At 38.1% G+C, this 19158-nt stretch overlaps 1 protein-coding gene across 2 annotated transcripts in view; it reads right to left on the minus strand.

Moving 5' to 3' along the window:
- Nucleotides 1–2213: 2213 nt before the first annotated feature.
- Nucleotides 2214–19158, minus strand: part of TBCK (TBC1 domain containing kinase) — a 194228-nt gene continuing 177283 nt past the window's right edge. For both annotated transcript variants that reach the window (XM_067568243.1, XM_067568242.1), the window contains exons 26-27: nt 17039–17198; nt 2214–2838 (exon numbers count right to left, since the gene is read on the minus strand). In XM_067568243.1, coding sequence (XP_067424344.1) covers nt 2728–2838; nt 17039–17198 — 271 coding nt within the window. In that variant the 3' untranslated portion in view covers nt 2214–2727. The remainder of the gene's footprint in view (nt 2839–17038; nt 17199–19158) is intronic.

The following is a 19158-nucleotide window of genomic DNA, read 5'->3' on the forward strand; positions in this document are numbered from 1 at the left end:
ATTATATATATTGTAAACTAGTTGAATGACAGAAGCAAATACAGGAGCTCTGAGGTACTTTCCTCAAAAGGTAATATGCTTTCTTGTTCTAAAACTTAAGTTAACATACCTGGCAAAAGAAACAGAACTCCCTATCTTAAGGTTCAGCTGAGTTCTAGATGAAACTAGTTGTGGAGCCCTACTTTCCAAAAGGCATTCTCTCCCCTGTGTCACCCATCCTTATAGTCTTCCTCCTGAGCACCTGTATAAATGGAGGGAGACACTGAGCTGAGGTCAACTCCTTGTTCACTTGAGACCAAACAGTGCCCCAGCACCCTGTCACATTTATAAAGACCTGGCATCAGATGTGCTCTAACTTAAGTTAGAGCACTGCTCAAAGGCTGTCAGAAGAATTTTTTCAGTATGTTAATGAAGAATAATGCAGTATGTAGGGCTAGTAAGACCACAGTCACCTCATTACATCAAGAATTGCTGTTGGTGTGCCACAAGCGAGCCTCTGAATCAAACTTCAGAATAAAACCTTCTGCTCATTGAAGAATTCAGATCCAAGTGCTCTGAACAGCCTCCTCTAGGATGCTGATCTTCCACAGTTTCAGTGCAAGAAGTTATGGGATAATCTTGCTGGCAATCTTCAGAAGAGCACGTGGTCTGTGTTTAGCCTTCTTTCAAATGGCTTAACATTGGAAATTAATCTCTTGTGACATAGGGAAGAAAAATGTAAACATACTGAGCTGCCGCAATGCTCTATTTGCAAAGTTAAAACCAAATCATCATCATCAATTTCCAAACTAGGGCAAGCACTAATTTTAGTCACTTTTTCCAGAGTAAGTCCTTGTATACTAACGCTGTACTTTTATTGTAAACCTTCATGGACTGCTCTCTAAAACGGAACACTGTGTCAACTCAAATGACAAATTCCCATTTGCTCATGTTAACAAATCTTTAATGCTTTTTTAATTTTACAAGCTACTTTAATAGCTACACCACATTTTAAAAATCAGATAATACTCAGCAGAACGCACAAGGAACTTTTCTAATTTTAAAGTGAAAGGAACATTTTTAGTATAATCTCAGTTTTTTTCCCTTTAAACATCATTTCTCCCTTACTGGCCAGAGTTCTTGCTGTCAGGGTACTAGAGCACAATACAGAGGAATACTAGAGGAACTTTTCTAATTTTAAAGTGAAAGGAACATTCTTAGTATAATCTCAGTTTTTTTCCCTTTAAACATCATTTCTCCCTTACTGGCCAGAGTTCTTGCTGTCAGGGTACTAGAGCACAATACATTTATTCCACTGCTACTGATTTTGTGAGCCTGACACAGACTTCTGCCTCAAATCTTTCTGGATTAGAAATATTGTACTTTTATCAGTGATGTGCAGTAAAATAGATATTATTCTATTTTTTTTAAGAGATTTTTAAAAATTGTATTTAGAAAAATGAATTTCTGGCACCATAGCAAAGCTAGGGTTAAGCTAGAAATGTGAGCTACAAAATTCAGGTGTTTTTCACCATCTCCAAAAAAGTGAGTTTCACCCAAATAAAGCCTTTAATCAATCAAAGACACCCTTTTAGCTCCTTGGCAGCACATGGACATCATTTCCTGTTCCTATCACTGTTTCCAACACTCTTGGCTTTTGATTGCAAGAAAAGTAATTTCCATACTCTCTTTATCCAAAACCATCTCATCCTACGTGTAGTACTTGCTTTCATTCAACTGCAGCACTGGCGCATATATATTATTTTAGAGATATGATTGCTGTCTCAGAGTGTGTCAGTTTTAAAGTTCAGACTCAGGAAGTGGTCCTTCAAAAAGTGAGTAAACTGGCAGGTGGAATAAAGTAGATGACCTTATACATCTTTTCCACCTTCAATTAGAGTGAACATTTCTATGAAAGGTTGGGGAGTCCGGTGGTGTGAAAAAACAGAACTGCTTTTTTTTTTCCTTTATAAGATTAGTGTCTCAAATATGGACCATTATTATTATTTTTCAGGTAATTAATCTTTTTTCATTTCCTACAGTACAGTCGGAAGCTTATTTTTTCTGCATATTTAAAAAATTCTCATGTTTCAGGTAATGTCATTAAATTATTTGCACAGGATTAGGCCTACTCTGAAACAGCTATGGTAATAACAAAGAGTAAACAAAAGCTGAATGAACAGCTCTCTCAAAGAAAGTATATATTTGGATAGATTCAGCAGCATTCCAAAAACTGATTTCCAATTTGGGATTTGTTTATTTTCATTTCCTGTCCAGATCAGAAAACAGAACAAAAGTGGATCACTAAATGCAGCATTCATTCTTTAAAGATTTGAGAGGAAAAATGTTATTTGTACTAAGATGTGTGATACAATTTCAGCCTATTATTTTCAACGTTCATTCTCTAAAATACTTTTAAAAATAATCTTCTATTTTGCTGAAATATATAGACCCTAAATAGTTACCTTAGCTACACTGCTTTTATACTGGAACCTGATATTGCTCGATTGGATACAGATTTCACTGCTGCTGAAGGAAGTCCCTTGCAAGATTTAAAGCTTCACATTTTTCATCCAGTCCAATTGAAGTTCCGTGTCAAATGATAAAATCAAAGCTCCTTTCACTCCAGATCCACAAGGAGACACTGATGATTTGGATTTCTTGTATACTGCAGATGTCATAATGCCCTTAGGGTTTATTACGCTCACACAGCTGACAGAACTCTCTAACTTTAAAATTTATAGCTGCTCATATCTGTGGAGAAGGAACTGTCAGCAGACCAGTTGGCTTGATCTTGTTTATGCCTCCATCCAGAATGCAGACCCTTGGATATTTGATTTTCACTAGATGAGCTGCAAACTGAAACAGAGATACATCATTAGTATGCTGTGTATTATATTCCTTTTTCTGAGCTAAGAAAGCAGAGTTAAACAGAGGACAATGTTAATAATAGCCCCGTATAATATCTGGATTCATCTGTGAATCCAGAAACAGAACTGCTTTCCTATTAACTACTCTGGCATAGCAGTCCATGATAGTTTGATTTTATGTTTGCATTGAATTTGATGATCATGAAAAGTGTCAGATCGGTAGCTCTGAATTCTCTTTATCTACAGACGATATACTGCACAGGCATCTGCAGGTCCAGTTTCCTCACCCATCACTACCAAGATTCTTTAACATCTGATCCAGAGGGACCATCCTCTAGTGGTGTAAAAGGGTAGATAAAATTTTCCATCCATATCCATCCAACTCCCAGCATCAGTCATAATGACATTACCCTGACACTCGATTTCCCAACCAAATGTTCTCTGGAGAGAAAACAGCCATCTCCCACACCCATAACTTAATAACTCTGTACAACTTTGGTTCTTTCCTGCTTTTTTATCATTTATTATCCATTTGCACAACTCACAGGAAGTATGAAGTACTAGATGTATGAAGTACTAAAAATTACTTCTGCACAACCAACTAAATTACCAACTCCAGCAGAGCAACAGCTTCCATTCAAGTGTCAACTGAATTTGGTACATTAAACTGTAGCTGGAAGAATTTTTTTTTTCTACCTCTCACTTAAATTATCATGACTGTAATAGCTATCAAGGCTTAATATGATGCACTTCAATGTTACCTGCTCAGTCCTAAGACAGAAAAATGGGCATTTCGTTTAAGGGTGACAACAACAATTAAGAGTAGCAAAGTATTAAACTTCTTCCCCACCTGGATTTTTCACCATGTAATATGTGCGTTTTATGATACCCTTGCTCTGAAGGCATTTTAAATATGCACATAATTCATTTTTGTACATCTGTATGTCAAAGAAAGTTATTGCATTCCTTTCCAAATGATTCAGGTTAAACTTGAATAGGGTGTGAGAATTCAGCATATGATCTGTGACCACTGAAGACTTGTCCAGATATTATAAGGGGTCGCAGCTGATCACAGTCAGGGAATTTCCAGGGTCATGTCTCTTGGAGGTACTACCCTAAGGAAGACCAAAGGCAAGTTCTGTTGGAGAGTCTCTCTCTCTTTCCTCATTGGCTTCTGTCAGACAATGGAAAATTTGAAAGATCAAAAAAATAAACATTACAGGCTATCAAGCAAGATGGAATATGTAACTGCCAAGTGATGTCAGCTTGCAACAGAGGAATAAATACCATGCATCCATAGTAAGCTCTCTCAACCAGAGCTTCTTGCGATATGCAGCGAGCTATTACTGAAGCATATTCAGACTCCCCCACTATATTTAGTCACTAAATGTGCTTGCATGCACACACACTCATATATGGATGATATATGCATGTGTTTCTTTTTAAAAAAGAAGTACTGTGCTGTATTCATCAGTGATATGCTGGAAAAATTACTATACACTCTTAGTGAAATACATTTATTTCATCCCATATCTATATCTCATGTCATATCTATATCATATATCTATCACTTTTTACTCTCATGCATAACTCTTGGAGAGCTACATACAGTGTCTATTAATATTTTAAATTTTAACTATAAATAGGGATTCAGCACACACTAGTCTTAATATGACTGCCATTTGATTTTATCTAAAAAGTTAATCTGAATCACACATAATTGCTTCTCATTTAGGGTTTGTACATCATAAATCTTGTGCTACACGGTACTTTTGCAATGCCCCAGTAATCAGGGTATAGTTAGAAATGAGCTTTTATTGCATATTTGACAAATGGCCCATTTAAATCCTGCTGATGCTGTGGGAGCTCTTGGGGCCTTTCTGAGAGGGGCCCCATGGCAACCAGACTTGAGAGGCCTGTGACAATTGGGAAACAGCCATTGGAGTGCGGACAGCATCAGAGAAACATAGAGGAAGAGTGTCTTTGCTAGCTGGGTGGTCTGAGGAGAGGAGTGATATTGAAGAGCAAGGAGAAGCAAGTATCCAAATAGTTAAGAGAGACACAGGACAGGAAAAGTAACAATGAGATGGTGACAAAGTGGCAGAGCAAGAGCTCTTGCAAGTAAACAGCTGACAAGAATCTGAGGAGGCGGCATTGATTCTAATGAAAATTAAGTATGAGAATGTGTTTGTTCTGGGGGAGAGGAAGAAGCTGAAGGGGTCATGGGAAGCATGTGGGAGAACTGTAGAAACCACTCAACAAGAAACAAAGAAATCCATTGGTAGGACTTACCAGAGACCAACAGAGACAAACACCTAGGAAAACATCATGATCACAGGCTGAAGCAGCTAGATCATGTCAGCCACCTCATACTGATGTCAGCTGCTAGAAGGCCTGGCCAGACAATGGACACCCTGGTCAAAGGCTGAATCATAGCTTGGTCACACAGGAGTAAGAAGTGTCTTAGCCTCCTATCTTCATGTAATCAAGCTCCTCATAAGCCGACCAAGGACAGTTGTTCCCTGTGTAGAAAGATGATAGAGGGGCTTTGTATTCAGTCAGCTGGAGCAAGGTGCAGAATCTTTCAGGCTGGGGACTTATGCAATGACATTCCCACACCTGAATTCCTCTCTGTTGTTCCCTGTCCCCTTTTTTCCTGTGAGTTTATTGCAATTCTAGGAAAGCAGAAACTCTTCTAGAATTGCCACAGGGAACAGGATCCTGGCTCCTTAATAGTATTTAAAGTGAAAAACAAACAAACAAACAAACACACAAACAAACACACAAACACACACAGAGTTTTGAATGACCATACATGTGTTTTTCATCTCCTGATAAGCATAAAGGAAAGTTTTTGCTCTGCCAGGCTATGCCATTGTAAAGTGGTCAACAAGGAGCTTGCTTTAGATGCTGTTCGACCTCACGTCACCTCTATCGATCCTCTATCACCTTTCTATTCTGGGAACAATTGTCCTCAGTTGGTTGGCTTATGAGGAGCTTGATTACATGCAGGAGGAGGCTAATACACTACTTATCCCGTGTGACTGAGCTACGATTCAGCCTTTGACCAGGGAGTCCTTTGTCTGGCCAGGCCTTCTAGCAGCTGACACTACATACACCAGTGTGAGGTGGTTGACATGAACTAGCTGCTTCAGTCTGTGATTGTTGAACAGCAGACCTAGCCCTAACCTCTAACAGTCAGAGAGAAACCACTTCTTCCTCCTTCTGGGAGACTGGGGATGTACTGTCTTTCCTTGATGTCATCCCCCAGCACTCTCAATATTGTGGTCGACAACTGGAGGACAGGGGCCCAGACATTACAATGAGGGCGCTACCTAGCTGCCATACAAGCTACCCAGCTACCCCTCAAACTCCTAATCTCAGCACACAAAGAGAACTCTGCAGCCCTGGGGAACATTCATGCTGTACAACATCAGATGGCTTCATGCTGCAGAACTGGAGTGGGCCAGGATTTGACCCTAGGGTAACAACTACCTGACCTGATTACTGAAAACAAGATCGCCAATTTCATGTTTTATTATTGTATGTTGTGTTCTGAAAGGGGAAGCAGCTGTAGATTTTGGCATTAGATTATATTTAGAATAGTTTTATTGGTATTAGCTAAACTTTCTCCAGTTTGCCTAATTAAAATACTAACTTATTAAATTTTTCTTCTTGTATGCATTGGTTCTTGCTTCTTGCAGATAGGTAAGTCAGCCAGAGAGGGAAGAACAAGATCGTATGCATCACACATCCATTGTAAGACTTGAGATGGAAGTGTGCAAAAAACTTTCCAATGCCACCTGGTATCTTACCCTGCCAAGGTACACTGTGTGCAGCTTGCATCATCAAAAAAGATGAAAGGATTATTTCTGGCATGTGTACTACCCAAGGGAAAGGGGAGGAAAGGTCATTTCAAATATTTACTTCAAGTCTTTTTCAGAGCCTACAGTTATGTACAAATATCATGCAGTTAACTTTAAAGACATGAGAAAATAAAACAAGCAATACAAAGAGAAAATTAATGTTGCTCAAAAACAGATTAAGAATTAACAGTCTAAAAAGAGTAAAATTCCTTGCATACGAATACTATGAAGTAGTGTAACCTTCTGAGCCACTTTGATAGATTTCTTCTACAGTGTCAGCAGCAGAAATGTTAATTTCAGAACACTAAAAATTAGTCTCCCCCATATCCTGACATCATTGCTTCATTGTACCAAATAATCATTGTGTATGGGCTCATATTTTCTTTTTTAAATATTATGACAAGCTATCAAACTTAGGCACCTAAACCATATATTTTGTAGCTAAATAAAAGTGGCCTGATTTATAGGGGTACTATGAGCACAGAAGCCAATAGGTATTGGGGATACTTAGTTTAGAATAACCCGTAAAACTGTTGTTTTTTTTTAAAAGGCTTCTTGGAATATATATAAATTGTGCAAACATTATCCAAATCTCCATTCCATGCATCCTTGTGACATGTAAAATTCTTATTTGCATCCTCTTCTTGTATGTAAATCTCAATGTTTACAAACAGATCATCGTTTCCTCAAATGTATCAGTTACTCAGATTTACACTTTTTTATATATTATGGACAGATCACAAACAGTTCTTTGCAAGAATTCACTACTTAATATTCAAAATTTGAAGTGTGTTTATTTGTGATTGAACAACAAAAGTTGGATGGCACTGTTTCCATTCCTTGATTGGAGAAGCATAACTTCAGGAAGAAGGATTTAAGCCTCTGAAGGTGGGGAAGCAAATAAATAGGATCAGGGAATACTAAAAAATATTAGAAAAAATTAATCTTTTTCTTTTCTGGGTCACATAGGTTTTGCTCAAGACATTGTTCCCAAAATATAAGGCTACTGTGAGATTTACTAGCTGCATGCAGAATTCAATTTAATTTTCTCATGTTACATTCATAAAAAATAACATGTATATATGAAAGGTGCATGGAGATCTTTGAATGGCTCATTTGACCGCTGTCACCCCAGAGCTCTGGTGAGAGGTATGTGAATCCTGTCTCTTTTCTGGGTTAATTAATTCCACATAAAATATATCCCTTTCAGTGTGAACCATTGAGCTTGCAAATATTTCATTTGCTTTCTACAAGTATTCTTGGGAGTAAAACTCACTCATTCAAACGCTCAAAAAGAGGCACAGGCAGCCTGAAGGAAATTCATTTTAACCCAGTATTCAATGCCATATTTCATCAGCTTTACATACAAACATACACAGTAGGTTTGACCCTTCTTTCCATCATTTAAGTACCATCACGTATCTGGAGTCATAATGATCTCCACAGTTTAACTGGGAACCTTAGCTCCCCTTATAAATCATTTATCAAACTGTGTTTATACCAGACTACTCAAAGCAGTAAAACCACACAGCTTTTAAGGGTACCAGTTGAATTACACTAGACACATCATGGTCTCAGAATGTATATAGTGGAGATTCCTGTGACAGAATGCAGTCTGAACAATAATGGATTAGAGTCAGTTCTCAACTCTCTGCAGGTTGGCCATGAGGGTAGTGATATTTAAATTTCTCACTTTCACAGACATTGCTGTGGTAAGGGAAAATTAAAGGGTGGGTTGGGAAGGTAGGTGAAATAGTATAGTGTACCAGAATACTAATTGAAAGAATTCTGTGACCCATCATCAGTACAAGGAAGCAAAGCAATAGACTGGAAAAATGAGAAATTAAGGAGATACTCACATTAGAAATTGGTAGAGATTTCTCTCATTCAAACTTTGTAATACTTGTCAATTGTCACAAGATTCCTCAAATGTTAATTTCTTTTCATTACTTTGTAAACATTTGCTACAAAAGCCTCCGCTGATGGACTGCAAGCTGTTTTAATGTAAAACTCACCAGTAGATTGACTTTAATATTAGTGAAGGAGACTAGATTTAACTAAGCAAACAAATTATTCACTAGTATCCATGAACAAGTTTTCTCTGTTGCACTAGAAAGGCACTTAATCCCAATGTTTCAGAGAAGGTATTTTTAGTTTAACTATTTCTAGCACTAAGAGCTTGTATACCTGGAGACTTAGTAAGCTTAAGTCAGGGGGGCACACCAGTTTGCCACGCACTAACTGGCCATGTGTATCCTGCTATCACACACTAAGTTCTGCAGTGCATTTTGACTGATGCTCTTGATAAATGACATTGCACTCTGATATTCAGGTGATGGACAAATTAAAAAAAAAACCAATTAGCTAGGCACTATTATTTGATAACTATTAAAGTATCATCATATACTGAAAAGACAGAAAGGGAAGGAGTTAAGGAATAAATGTAGCAGTAAATGCACAGTATGTTAAAAATGCACTTATTGTTCTAACAAGATGAATGAGGAATTCTTTGCATTCTGAAGTGGTGAAGAAATTACACTTTCCATTCCATAACTTCAGCAACAATGTGATAGCTGAAAGGTGCTACACACAAGAGTTTGAAAGTAGCCCATTTATCTACACAGATGGACAGCTATTATCTGGAACCAGATAATGTTATATGAGAAACGATGCACATGAAAGAAAATGATGCTGCCCTAAGCGTTGAATCTTCAATTTAGGAATGTAAAAATGCGAGAGCAAACACAAATCTCCCTGAGAACAAGTGAAAGTGAAAAGTAACGCGATTCCTGAGACTGCTTTTATAATCCAGCTAATCTGTACCAACCAAAACAATTCCATGAAAGCTAATGCTCCATATCAATATGGCTGAGTGGGGGTGAAACAATAATGGGGAAAATACCATTTTAGGATTCAATAGAAAATGTATCAATTGATAATAAAGTGGGGTATTTTTGTTTTGTTTTTTAAGGCCCTGAGTTGCCCAAGATTTCAAAGAAGTTTAGGTTAGGGGTTTTGTTTTGTTTTTTAAATGGGATAATAGTCTTTTAAGGCATTTCCCCTCCTATCCCGCCAAATGTCAGACATATGTTTGTTTAATTTAAACTTCTTTTGTTTGGGTGGGGCCTAAGAATTGCTTTAATAGTTTAAAAATGTTTAAGAATTGCTCAGTCCATCCAGAACTTAAAGGTCCTGTCTAGAGACCATGTAGTGACTCAAGTCTCCTTTATTCGTATTGGAAGGTTTACAGAAGGCCCCCGTGGAGCTTCCCAGTTACGAAAAACAACCCGCAAGGTTGACATCTCTGAAGGAACCCTTCAAGCATGGCATCTCCAGATCAAACAACTGGCTCAGCCCCATCCATCTTTCATGCCTTCACAGAGGGCTTGGGGGACGTGAAGCACCAAGCTCTCCTCCCTCTTGTCAGTGTTTCACCAGAATTGATGGAAACTTCTGGGGAGGTAAAGCTCAGAGCTCCACAATTCCCCATCGGTGCCTTCTAGAACCAAAAACACCCTCAGTGTAATAAAACAGACAGATCAAACTCCTCCTAAAATAAAACATCAAACTTTCTAACAACTGTCAGAGGCATTCACTTCACCAAGGATAACAGAATAATGCACATTTGGGGTTTCTGCGCTGGGCTGCTTTTGATTTATGAGCTGGCAAAGGAACACGGGGAAATTTCTCCTGAGTCTTGTTTTTTTTTTAACTTTATTTTTTTAACCTACTTGCTAGAGGCAATGTAAAGCCTAACCAAATAATGCCTGTGTAGTACTGCAAACCATCAGTGCAAAGTAATTAAGGCCAGTTGTAGGGGGTGAGATTGTAACTCAGGATGACCTCCTGGCTTACAGCCCTGAATCACACCCCTAAGATCCTGTGGCATTTTGAAGTGTAGAGTGGTGATGAGAGCAACAGGACTCTCTTTTTTGCAGATTTCATAAAATGTCCACTGGGAATCATAAGAACATCATGTTTGCACTGGGACCATGTACATTTTATTAAGTATATGGAAACTGCTCTTATCTGAATAAATATCTTAATCCCACCAAAATGAGGGCCTGATTCAAAGCCTGCTGAAGCCAATGGAAAGACTTCTGTTGACTTCAATGGGCTGTGAATCAGGCCATAAGTGAGTACTAGTGCCTTCAACAAGGCCAACAGAGGAAATCACTGTAATCTAGAGTTAAGATAAATTAAAAGAAAAAAGTCTCAAGGGAAACACCCGTTCTTTTTTTGACTGACATCACAAAATGCCTACTCCAATTTGCCCCATGCCAGATTTACAAGGGTATTTAGGTGTCTCAAGAAGCAGATAGGTGCCAATGGGTATATCTACACATCAAGCTGGAATTTACACCTCCAGCTTGAGGAGACATACTTGTAGTACTAGGTCTGAGCTAACCAGAGGGTATCTGTGCCAGTGCAAGTGCCAGGAGGGGCCAGCCATCTTGAATATGTACCTAGTGTCTTGGGTGGACATGCCCTCAGGGCAACTAGTCATGGAGCCACGGCCCTACATTTTATTTGTCGCATGTTAATAGGATCAGAGCTAGTGCAGGTATGTCTGTTCAAGCTGGAATTTACATCTCTAGCTCAAAATGTAGACGTACTCTAAGGCCCGGTTTACACCGCCGGTGAAATTCAGCAGCAGTTACGCTGAGTAGCTTGTGTAACTTCCATTAACTTCAGAACTTCTGTTTAGTGCTCTGTCTCCACTGCACTGTGCCGTGGGGAGGTGGTTTTATTAGGTGTCTTCACTGCTGCTCAATTGAACCGGATAAATTGATCTACATTTGCAGTGTAGTCATGGCCTAAGATGCTTACGCTTTTGTAAATCCAGCTAGGAGCCTAACTGCATATTTAGGCACTTAAATACACTTATAAATCTGTCCCTGAGTCTTTTAAAAAAATTGATCCTTGGTTAATTTCACCCATGTGAAAGTTCAGGGATTTCTGTTTGTTTTTTAATTAAGTTAGCAGCATGTGCATGTATCAAAAGATGGGTTTATAATAGGAAAGTAGCACCAACCTTTATCTTGGAGAGACTAATCTCTTTGACTGGGGTTTTCAAGAGAGCATAAGGGAGTTAGGCATCAAAATCCCATTGAAATTTAATGGAAGTTGGGCACTTAACACCCTTAGGTTCCTTTAAAAATCCCAACTTCCATATAAGCAAGACCATCAAACTTCTTAGTACTAAATTCAATACTTTAAACACATAGTGAAACATCCTTAGTGCTGTACTAAGATAATTAGGAACGATAACACTAATTAACAACATTGATAATTGTACACTGATTGTCTTACCTCCTGACTTGAACATCTATTACATAAAATTATTTTAAAATAATTATTTTAAAATTTACTGTAAAATGTAACAGCTGGAGAGATGCTTATGTTTTAACCTTGGCTGATTTCCAGAAGTATGGCAAGCAATTACAGAACAGTACTATGCCACACTTATAGTTTTCAGTCATATAAAGAACATGCCAGCAAAAATGCATTCTGGTAATTGTCTCTCAATGCCATTAAATAGTCTGTTTTCAGTTGCTACCTATTTCTTCCCCACCTCACTTTCCCCCCCACCTTTTTTTTTTTTTTAAAGCAAAAGGAAAGGTTCCCATGTGAAAGAGTCACTATGAAAATTCAGACAATATGTCACTTTAATAAGGTACAAGACATTTTTGGGGCCAGGAATATGTTAAAGAGAGGTTGAACTTAAAACCTTTCTTTGTGCTTTGTAAAGAGTCAAGAAGACCTCATACAAAACCCAGATTGCTTGTCTTTGCTTCGGAGATAATTAATAGATTTTATCTCATAGCTACTCTTGACTGGTGAGAATTATTACAGTATTATGGTACAACAACTTGTAAGAGGAATTTAAAAAATGATCTACATACTTCAAAAATGATCTCTTTATATTGAGATCCTATACTAATGCCAATGTTCTATCCAACAATATTTTCCCACAGTAAGAAAAAGATGAGAATCTAATTATTATTATCAACAGATAACAGAACAAATTATCAACAAATCAACAGAACATTACTCTACTACATCTGCCTTCTTGTTAAAGGGATTACTTCACTGCTGAGAAATGATCGACTGGTGACTGAAGATTACAGAGCTTGGCTAATATAATCTGTGTATTTGTATTAATATCATGGGAAAAATGAGTGGCCTGAAAACATTTTTTCCAATTAAACATTTAACTAAAAATAAGAAATGCATTAAATAATCTTGGCAAATCAAGAAAATAGCCTTTCTCCAAGTACACCCAGGTAGTAGTATATGTCATTGTTAAAGCTGAGTCACTACCACACTCTCTGACATTGGGCAAGTCACTTGATCTCCTTTAATTTCAGTCAACCTGGCCGTAACACAGATAAAAACAGGACTTCATTAAAAATAAAAAACAACCCACAGATAATCCATCAGAATTGATATTTCTGGGGTAAATAAATGATGTCCCTCCTTCCACAAAACTAGCCCCTTGCCACATTTCTGTGACTTACCCTATTCCATCCATCTTTAGCTCACTGACTGTCAAACTTTGACCAACAATTTAAATATGCATTGACATTCCATCAGCCACAAATTAAGCAAGGACTTCTGTGGTGCATATCCAAATATCAGCTTGACCGTTATACACTCCACTTCAGTTATCCATGCTGGAGTGTAAGAGATCGTTTCCCATGTACAAATATAGAAAGGGGATGTTTAATACATTAATTGGCATGAGAGTGTAAGCATTGTCATTTCAGTCATTTAAAGGTTGTACGCTTACATGTTCAGACTCAATTCAGACAGTTTAATCTCTCTCCCAGCATCCTTTTTCTTAGTGGTTTCTGGCTATTCCCAGATACAGGCAATTATTTGGCCAGTCAGGAAAGGCTCCGTATTCTCTCAGAAGTTGCAAAACTGACATAAAATTACAGCCACCCTCAAAGCAATAAACATTCCAAGGGGTTCATTGCACTAACTCCACCCACCTTCTCTCTGTGCTAATATTACTCTGCTAATAGCACATTCATTCAGGCTTTCATACGTCAGCCAACCTATTCGTTTAACCTTTAGAGAGAGTTAAATTAAGGGGTTATTGGAAAGTAGTATTTAACATGGCTTAATCCCAGACTAGGGAAGTGTTTGAATGAAGCCAACACTGAACTAGTTTCTTTGCCATTGCTGTGTTCCCACTTATCTTGCTGAAAGCAATGTTTTTGTCTATATGGGAAGGAAGCACTTTCTAAAGCCAACCTAAGTGTTTCATTATGAGGAAGCTAAACCAAGTACAAAGGATGCAAGTAGAAAAGGAAGAATTCACTACAAATCTATTCAAACAGTCAACTTCGAATGCATTGTAATGATATAAAGCAGGCTATTGATGCAAAATTAAAATGAGATCTTCCACTTTCTAATTACAGTTATTCAGTCAAATTGTTCAGCAGCATTTTTCATATCCATTCCTTCTGTCCTGTATGTATTTAATCAATACATCTAAATTATCTGATCATTTTCGTGCCTTTTTCGGGTTAGGCACTAACAAACACTTTAGGTTCTCACATCAAAGGATTAAACAATCATTGGCTAATTTCTGTTTACTTGGAATAGTTTGAAACTTGATAATTTTTAAAAATTAAGATCTTATTAAGAACTTTTCATTGTGCAAAACTTTGGTTTTACACTTTTATTTGCTGTTTTTCAGATTAGTGACTTGAACATGGAACAACGAGCTAGTACAATGAAAAATTAATAACTATTGTTTTGGACAAGTCAACTCCCAAGCCACTAATTTTGGGTTGGTGAAATTCATGAACATCTTCAAACACATACTATCTGTTTGTATAGAATTAAGTTGATATTGCCATGTTTTTATAGAGAGATGCAGAAACACATGCAATGGATTTATAAACCTTTTGAGCAGAGTCAATCTGAGACAGTTTCAATGTACAAACCATAAAAAGCTAACAGACAGTTTTAATGAGTCTCTTCAAGTGAAGTTTCAGTACTCGATTGATTTGAGGGGCAAAAATGTTGGTCAGTGCAAGTATTTGATGAAAATCCTTTTCTTTGGTCAGTTTCTCTGTTGCTATTAAAAACTTTGAGGGCAGCAGTAATATTAACAAGAATCATAAAACAAAACCAATATGCACAGAGTAAGCTACATTTTTCAAAATATATTAAATAGATGATTGACAATGTTACAGGCAAACACTAACACTGTTTTCTTATTGCAGAGAGCATGGCTTTGGGAATGTGGCAGCAAAGGTATCTTTCACCCTGGTTTAGTTCTCAGTCTAGGAGGTTTTGGGCATATTTTTCACACCCTTCCTAGGGCAGTAGTTGACAATAAATTAAATATGACTTTGAAATCAGATATGGCAGCAAGAAGGTTAAGGTGACTTTGGGTAGTATACAAAGTAGCATCACACCATGTAAAAAGGGAAGTAAAGGATCCTCCATTCAGATCTAGTGTGACTGATCAAGAGGCCAAATCCTTAATTCTCTACCTAATCTTTAGTTAAGTCAATTCCCATCAATAGCTTCTTCAGTTTCTTTCTTTGTCCTGTTTTTTAATTAGTACCCATGTTGCCTTTGTGTTCCAAATGAAGTGTTACCAGCAATGATGCTGCAAGACAACTATTGAGAACTGATTTACAAATGGGGGGATGTCTTCAATAATGAGACTCATTGACACACTGGGACATTTTATCTTCCCTGTCCCCTTTCCCAGGAAGGTGTTGAATAGTAAAGCTCTTATTAAGATAAATGATGATATTTAGTGGTTTGAAACGTAATTGTTGAAAGCTGCTGCGTAACCCACCATCAAATGCTTAAAGCTGCCATTAAATCATCTCCACTTGGCACTTAGCATTTTATGCATTTTGCACTTGTTCCTCTGAGGAAGGATTTATGTATTCAGCATTTAGTGAGCTATTATGGTTATTTAAATTGATTTTCACACTGAAATATTTATCATAGACTTACTCAGTTCTAATGCACATGACTGCACATGCCACAGACACTCACTGATCTGAGACTATTCTAGATCTGCTGGATAGTCAGCCCAAATGCTACCTCTGTTTGGTACCATCTAAGTGAATAGATATGCATCACTGAATTAATTTTGTAAGTGACCAATATGGAAGTTTCTGCTATATTCCCCGTCCTTTAGGGATATAGTGAAGTGCTTCAAATAAATGCAAAAACAGATGCATTCTGTTGCTATTAGCCACATGAAGAGTCACTGGTAGTTCACTACTTTCTAATTGTCCTTATCAGGCCTTTAGCTCATGTCCTTTCTGAGTGCAGGGACTTAGGCCTGGTCTGCACTTACCTGGTGATTCGGCAGCAGTCAACGGGAGTTACACAAGCTACACAGAGTAGCTTGCGCAACTCTCATTGACTGCTGTGGTTCCCTTCTGCGCAGCGTCTTCACTGCACTGCGCTGACGGGATCCACATTCCTGTGGACGCAGCGCTATGCCACTTGAGGGGGTGGTTTTACTGCGTTGACTTCTGGATCGATTGAGCAGGTCTTCACTCACTAACTGCTCAGTCGATCCAGATAGATCGATCTGACGGCAGCGACTTTGCAATTTAATTTCCCCTCAGAAGAAAAGTGCCAAGGAAAGCACTCCCCCCTGGGTTGGCTTGTAAAGTCAGCCACAAAAATGAAGAGGCAAGTCTTATCACTGCCTCCACATGCTTAAAAACAGAGACACTTCACCACTGTCAGTGGACTGTAGCATATTTAAATGGATGTGCCCTTTTCCCCTTAGCGCTTGGGGCAGACTGGCTCAAGGATGCCCAAAATACTGAAAGCCTGATCAGTTAAGTGCCAATATTCTGCTAATTGGATATAATTTTTCATTTTCTTTAGACTTGATAACACACTGAAAACCATTCTTCTTTATTTCTCCTTTCTCTCTTCTTATGGATGTTCCATTTTATAATTCTACAGATGTGGAAAGAACACTGAGCCATTTCACAAAACCAGATCTCTCCATTGCAAATTCAGATATTGGCCATTTTGAAAATGCACCTTTTTAAGCTGTAAGACAATGACAACTGTTTATCAAACCCTTTTCATCAAACACTGACATTTTCCAGACAATGTATATTTAAAAGAAATATAAACCCCTTTCTCTTGAACTGGAAAGAGGCAAAACATACACAAACCTGTGCTCCCCAAAACGTAGGTATGGAATCAATTTGCTAAGTACCATACATGGTACTTATTTACTGATGCCTGAAAATTAACTTTCAGGCCCTGGACATTATTAAGAGTGAGTATATGTTATAGTTCTAAACTTACAGCAGCTGTGTTCTTCACCACATGTCCTACAATCACAACAACTTTTCCTTTGAAGCCCTGGAGTGTGGCAGTAGCAGGGCACTGGGTGAGCTCTCCTTCTGCAGTGAATGATGAGCCAAATGGAATGTTGATGCTTCCTGATATGTGGCCACGATTAAAGCTGACGGAGAACACAGTTAAGGGAAGCATGAAAAAATAAACTGGATACACCCACACGTGCTGTACAGTACCTAGGTTAGTGGGCTAGGGTCTCTAAGTGTTCCCACAATACAAACAAATAAACAAACAAGCAAACAGGAGTGAACCCAGCTCTCAGATTTGTATGTCTACATCAATCCCACTGAAGTCAGTGTGAGTTGCAGTTTTAGTGCAGAATTTGGACGGTAGTTTTAACTCCTAACTGTAAATGATTCCTCTCTCTTCATTGCTAATGCCAGTGATATCTGTAAGTGAAACAAACTGTCTCATTTATAAGCTCCCTCCTCCTGGCTGATGTGACACAGACTAATTTGTTCCTGCTGGATTAGTATACATCAAGAACCTCATTTACTGTTTACCCATATGGAAAACAACAGCTGCCAACTCACAGGAAAACTAATAACAAAGATTTATTTGCTGTTTAAAAAGGGACAGATGAAATTATTTCGAACTCTGCAATGGTCAGTGGGTACTTAGTTTCACACAGAGGAACAGAGATTTATGCTCAGGGACACAACAATCTGTCTGTTTTATCAGCATGCAGCCTTGTAAAGGATTAATTATCTTTAAAACAGCCATGAAACGCTTCCACAAAGAGCAACTACTTTGCCCACACTGCAGTAGTTAACTTGCTAGAAAGTGAGTACTCTGAACTCAAAACTTCTACCACAAATTAAAGTGCCAGCAATTGCTCCTTGTGAAGTTTGTGTGTTTTTGTATCAATCTTTGATATGGTGCTAGAGAGGGCTACAATGTGCTTTCTTATAAAAGCACCCCAGGAGTTCCATTTTGTTGTTTACTAACTTCTTTTAAAACAGATTTAATCAATAGAATGCAATCATATCAATGCAGTGATACATTTCTCCCTCAGAGAAACTGAAGTGCACAGAAGAAGAACCGCAAACCAAACTCTCAAAAATCTATACCTGTGCTTTATAAAATGAAAGGCTATAGAACACATGGTACATCTGAGATTGGAAACTTTCCTCTAAAATCTTGAATACAGGAACTTTCACTCAAGCAGAGTAGCATGTCACATGTCTGCATTGTTTTACTTTAGCCCTGCCATTATGAAATGGCCCTCATTTAAACTTTAAGGTTCTTTCCAAAGTATGAACAAAATCTCAGCTAACTAAAAATGGAAGAACATTTCCCAAACTAAAATTGAACTCAAAACTGAAGTTTGAGTTTGGTTAATTTATTATTTGCTTATTCTTAAGTTTTCACAAGCATCTGCATCTCTTAGTTTCATCAGAAACTCAAGCACTGAAAGATGTACCAGTGAAACACAGGACTATTCTGGGTTTAATACAGTGAACTGGGAATCAGGTGATCAGGGTTCTATTTTTGGCTCTGCTACTGACTCACTGAGAACCAGTGATTCTGTACACATCAGTTTCCCCATCTTTAAAATATCACTTGCCTACTTCACAGAGATGTTATGAGTGTTATTTAATATTTTAAAGTTCTTACATATTCTCAGACAAAAGGTGCTAGACACATTCTTATTTCAAGCCTTATTAAAATCAAGAAATTCTGTAGATTGTATGGGACGCCCATGAAAGAGAGAGCAGTAACTGAGGTTCTTCAAGATGTGTGTCCCTATGGGTGCTTCACTTTAGATGTCGTTGCATCATTGTCCTTGACTTGTGTTGATTGGAGATCTTTGATTGGAGATCTTTATAACAGTATGTGTCTGGTTCACACATGTGAACCTCCCTTCTCGGCGCTGTTGGTGCCTCTTCTGGTGCACATGCGACCCAACCCCTTCAGTTCCTTCTCTACCATAGAGTCCCATGTTTGAACTCTGAAGTAGAGGGGAGGAGAATGGGTAGTGGAGCACCCACAGGGGGACACATCTTGAAGAACCTGAGTTACTGCATAAGGTGAGTAACCCTTTCTTCTTCTTCGAGTGATGTCCC

Source organism: Emydura macquarii, unplaced genomic scaffold, assembly GCF_026122565.2.
Source record: "Emydura macquarii macquarii isolate MOO-44397 ecotype Brisbane River unplaced genomic scaffold, CSIRO-AGI_Emac_v2 contig_2863, whole genome shotgun sequence".
NCBI lineage: Eukaryota > Metazoa > Chordata > Testudines > Chelidae > Emydura > Emydura macquarii.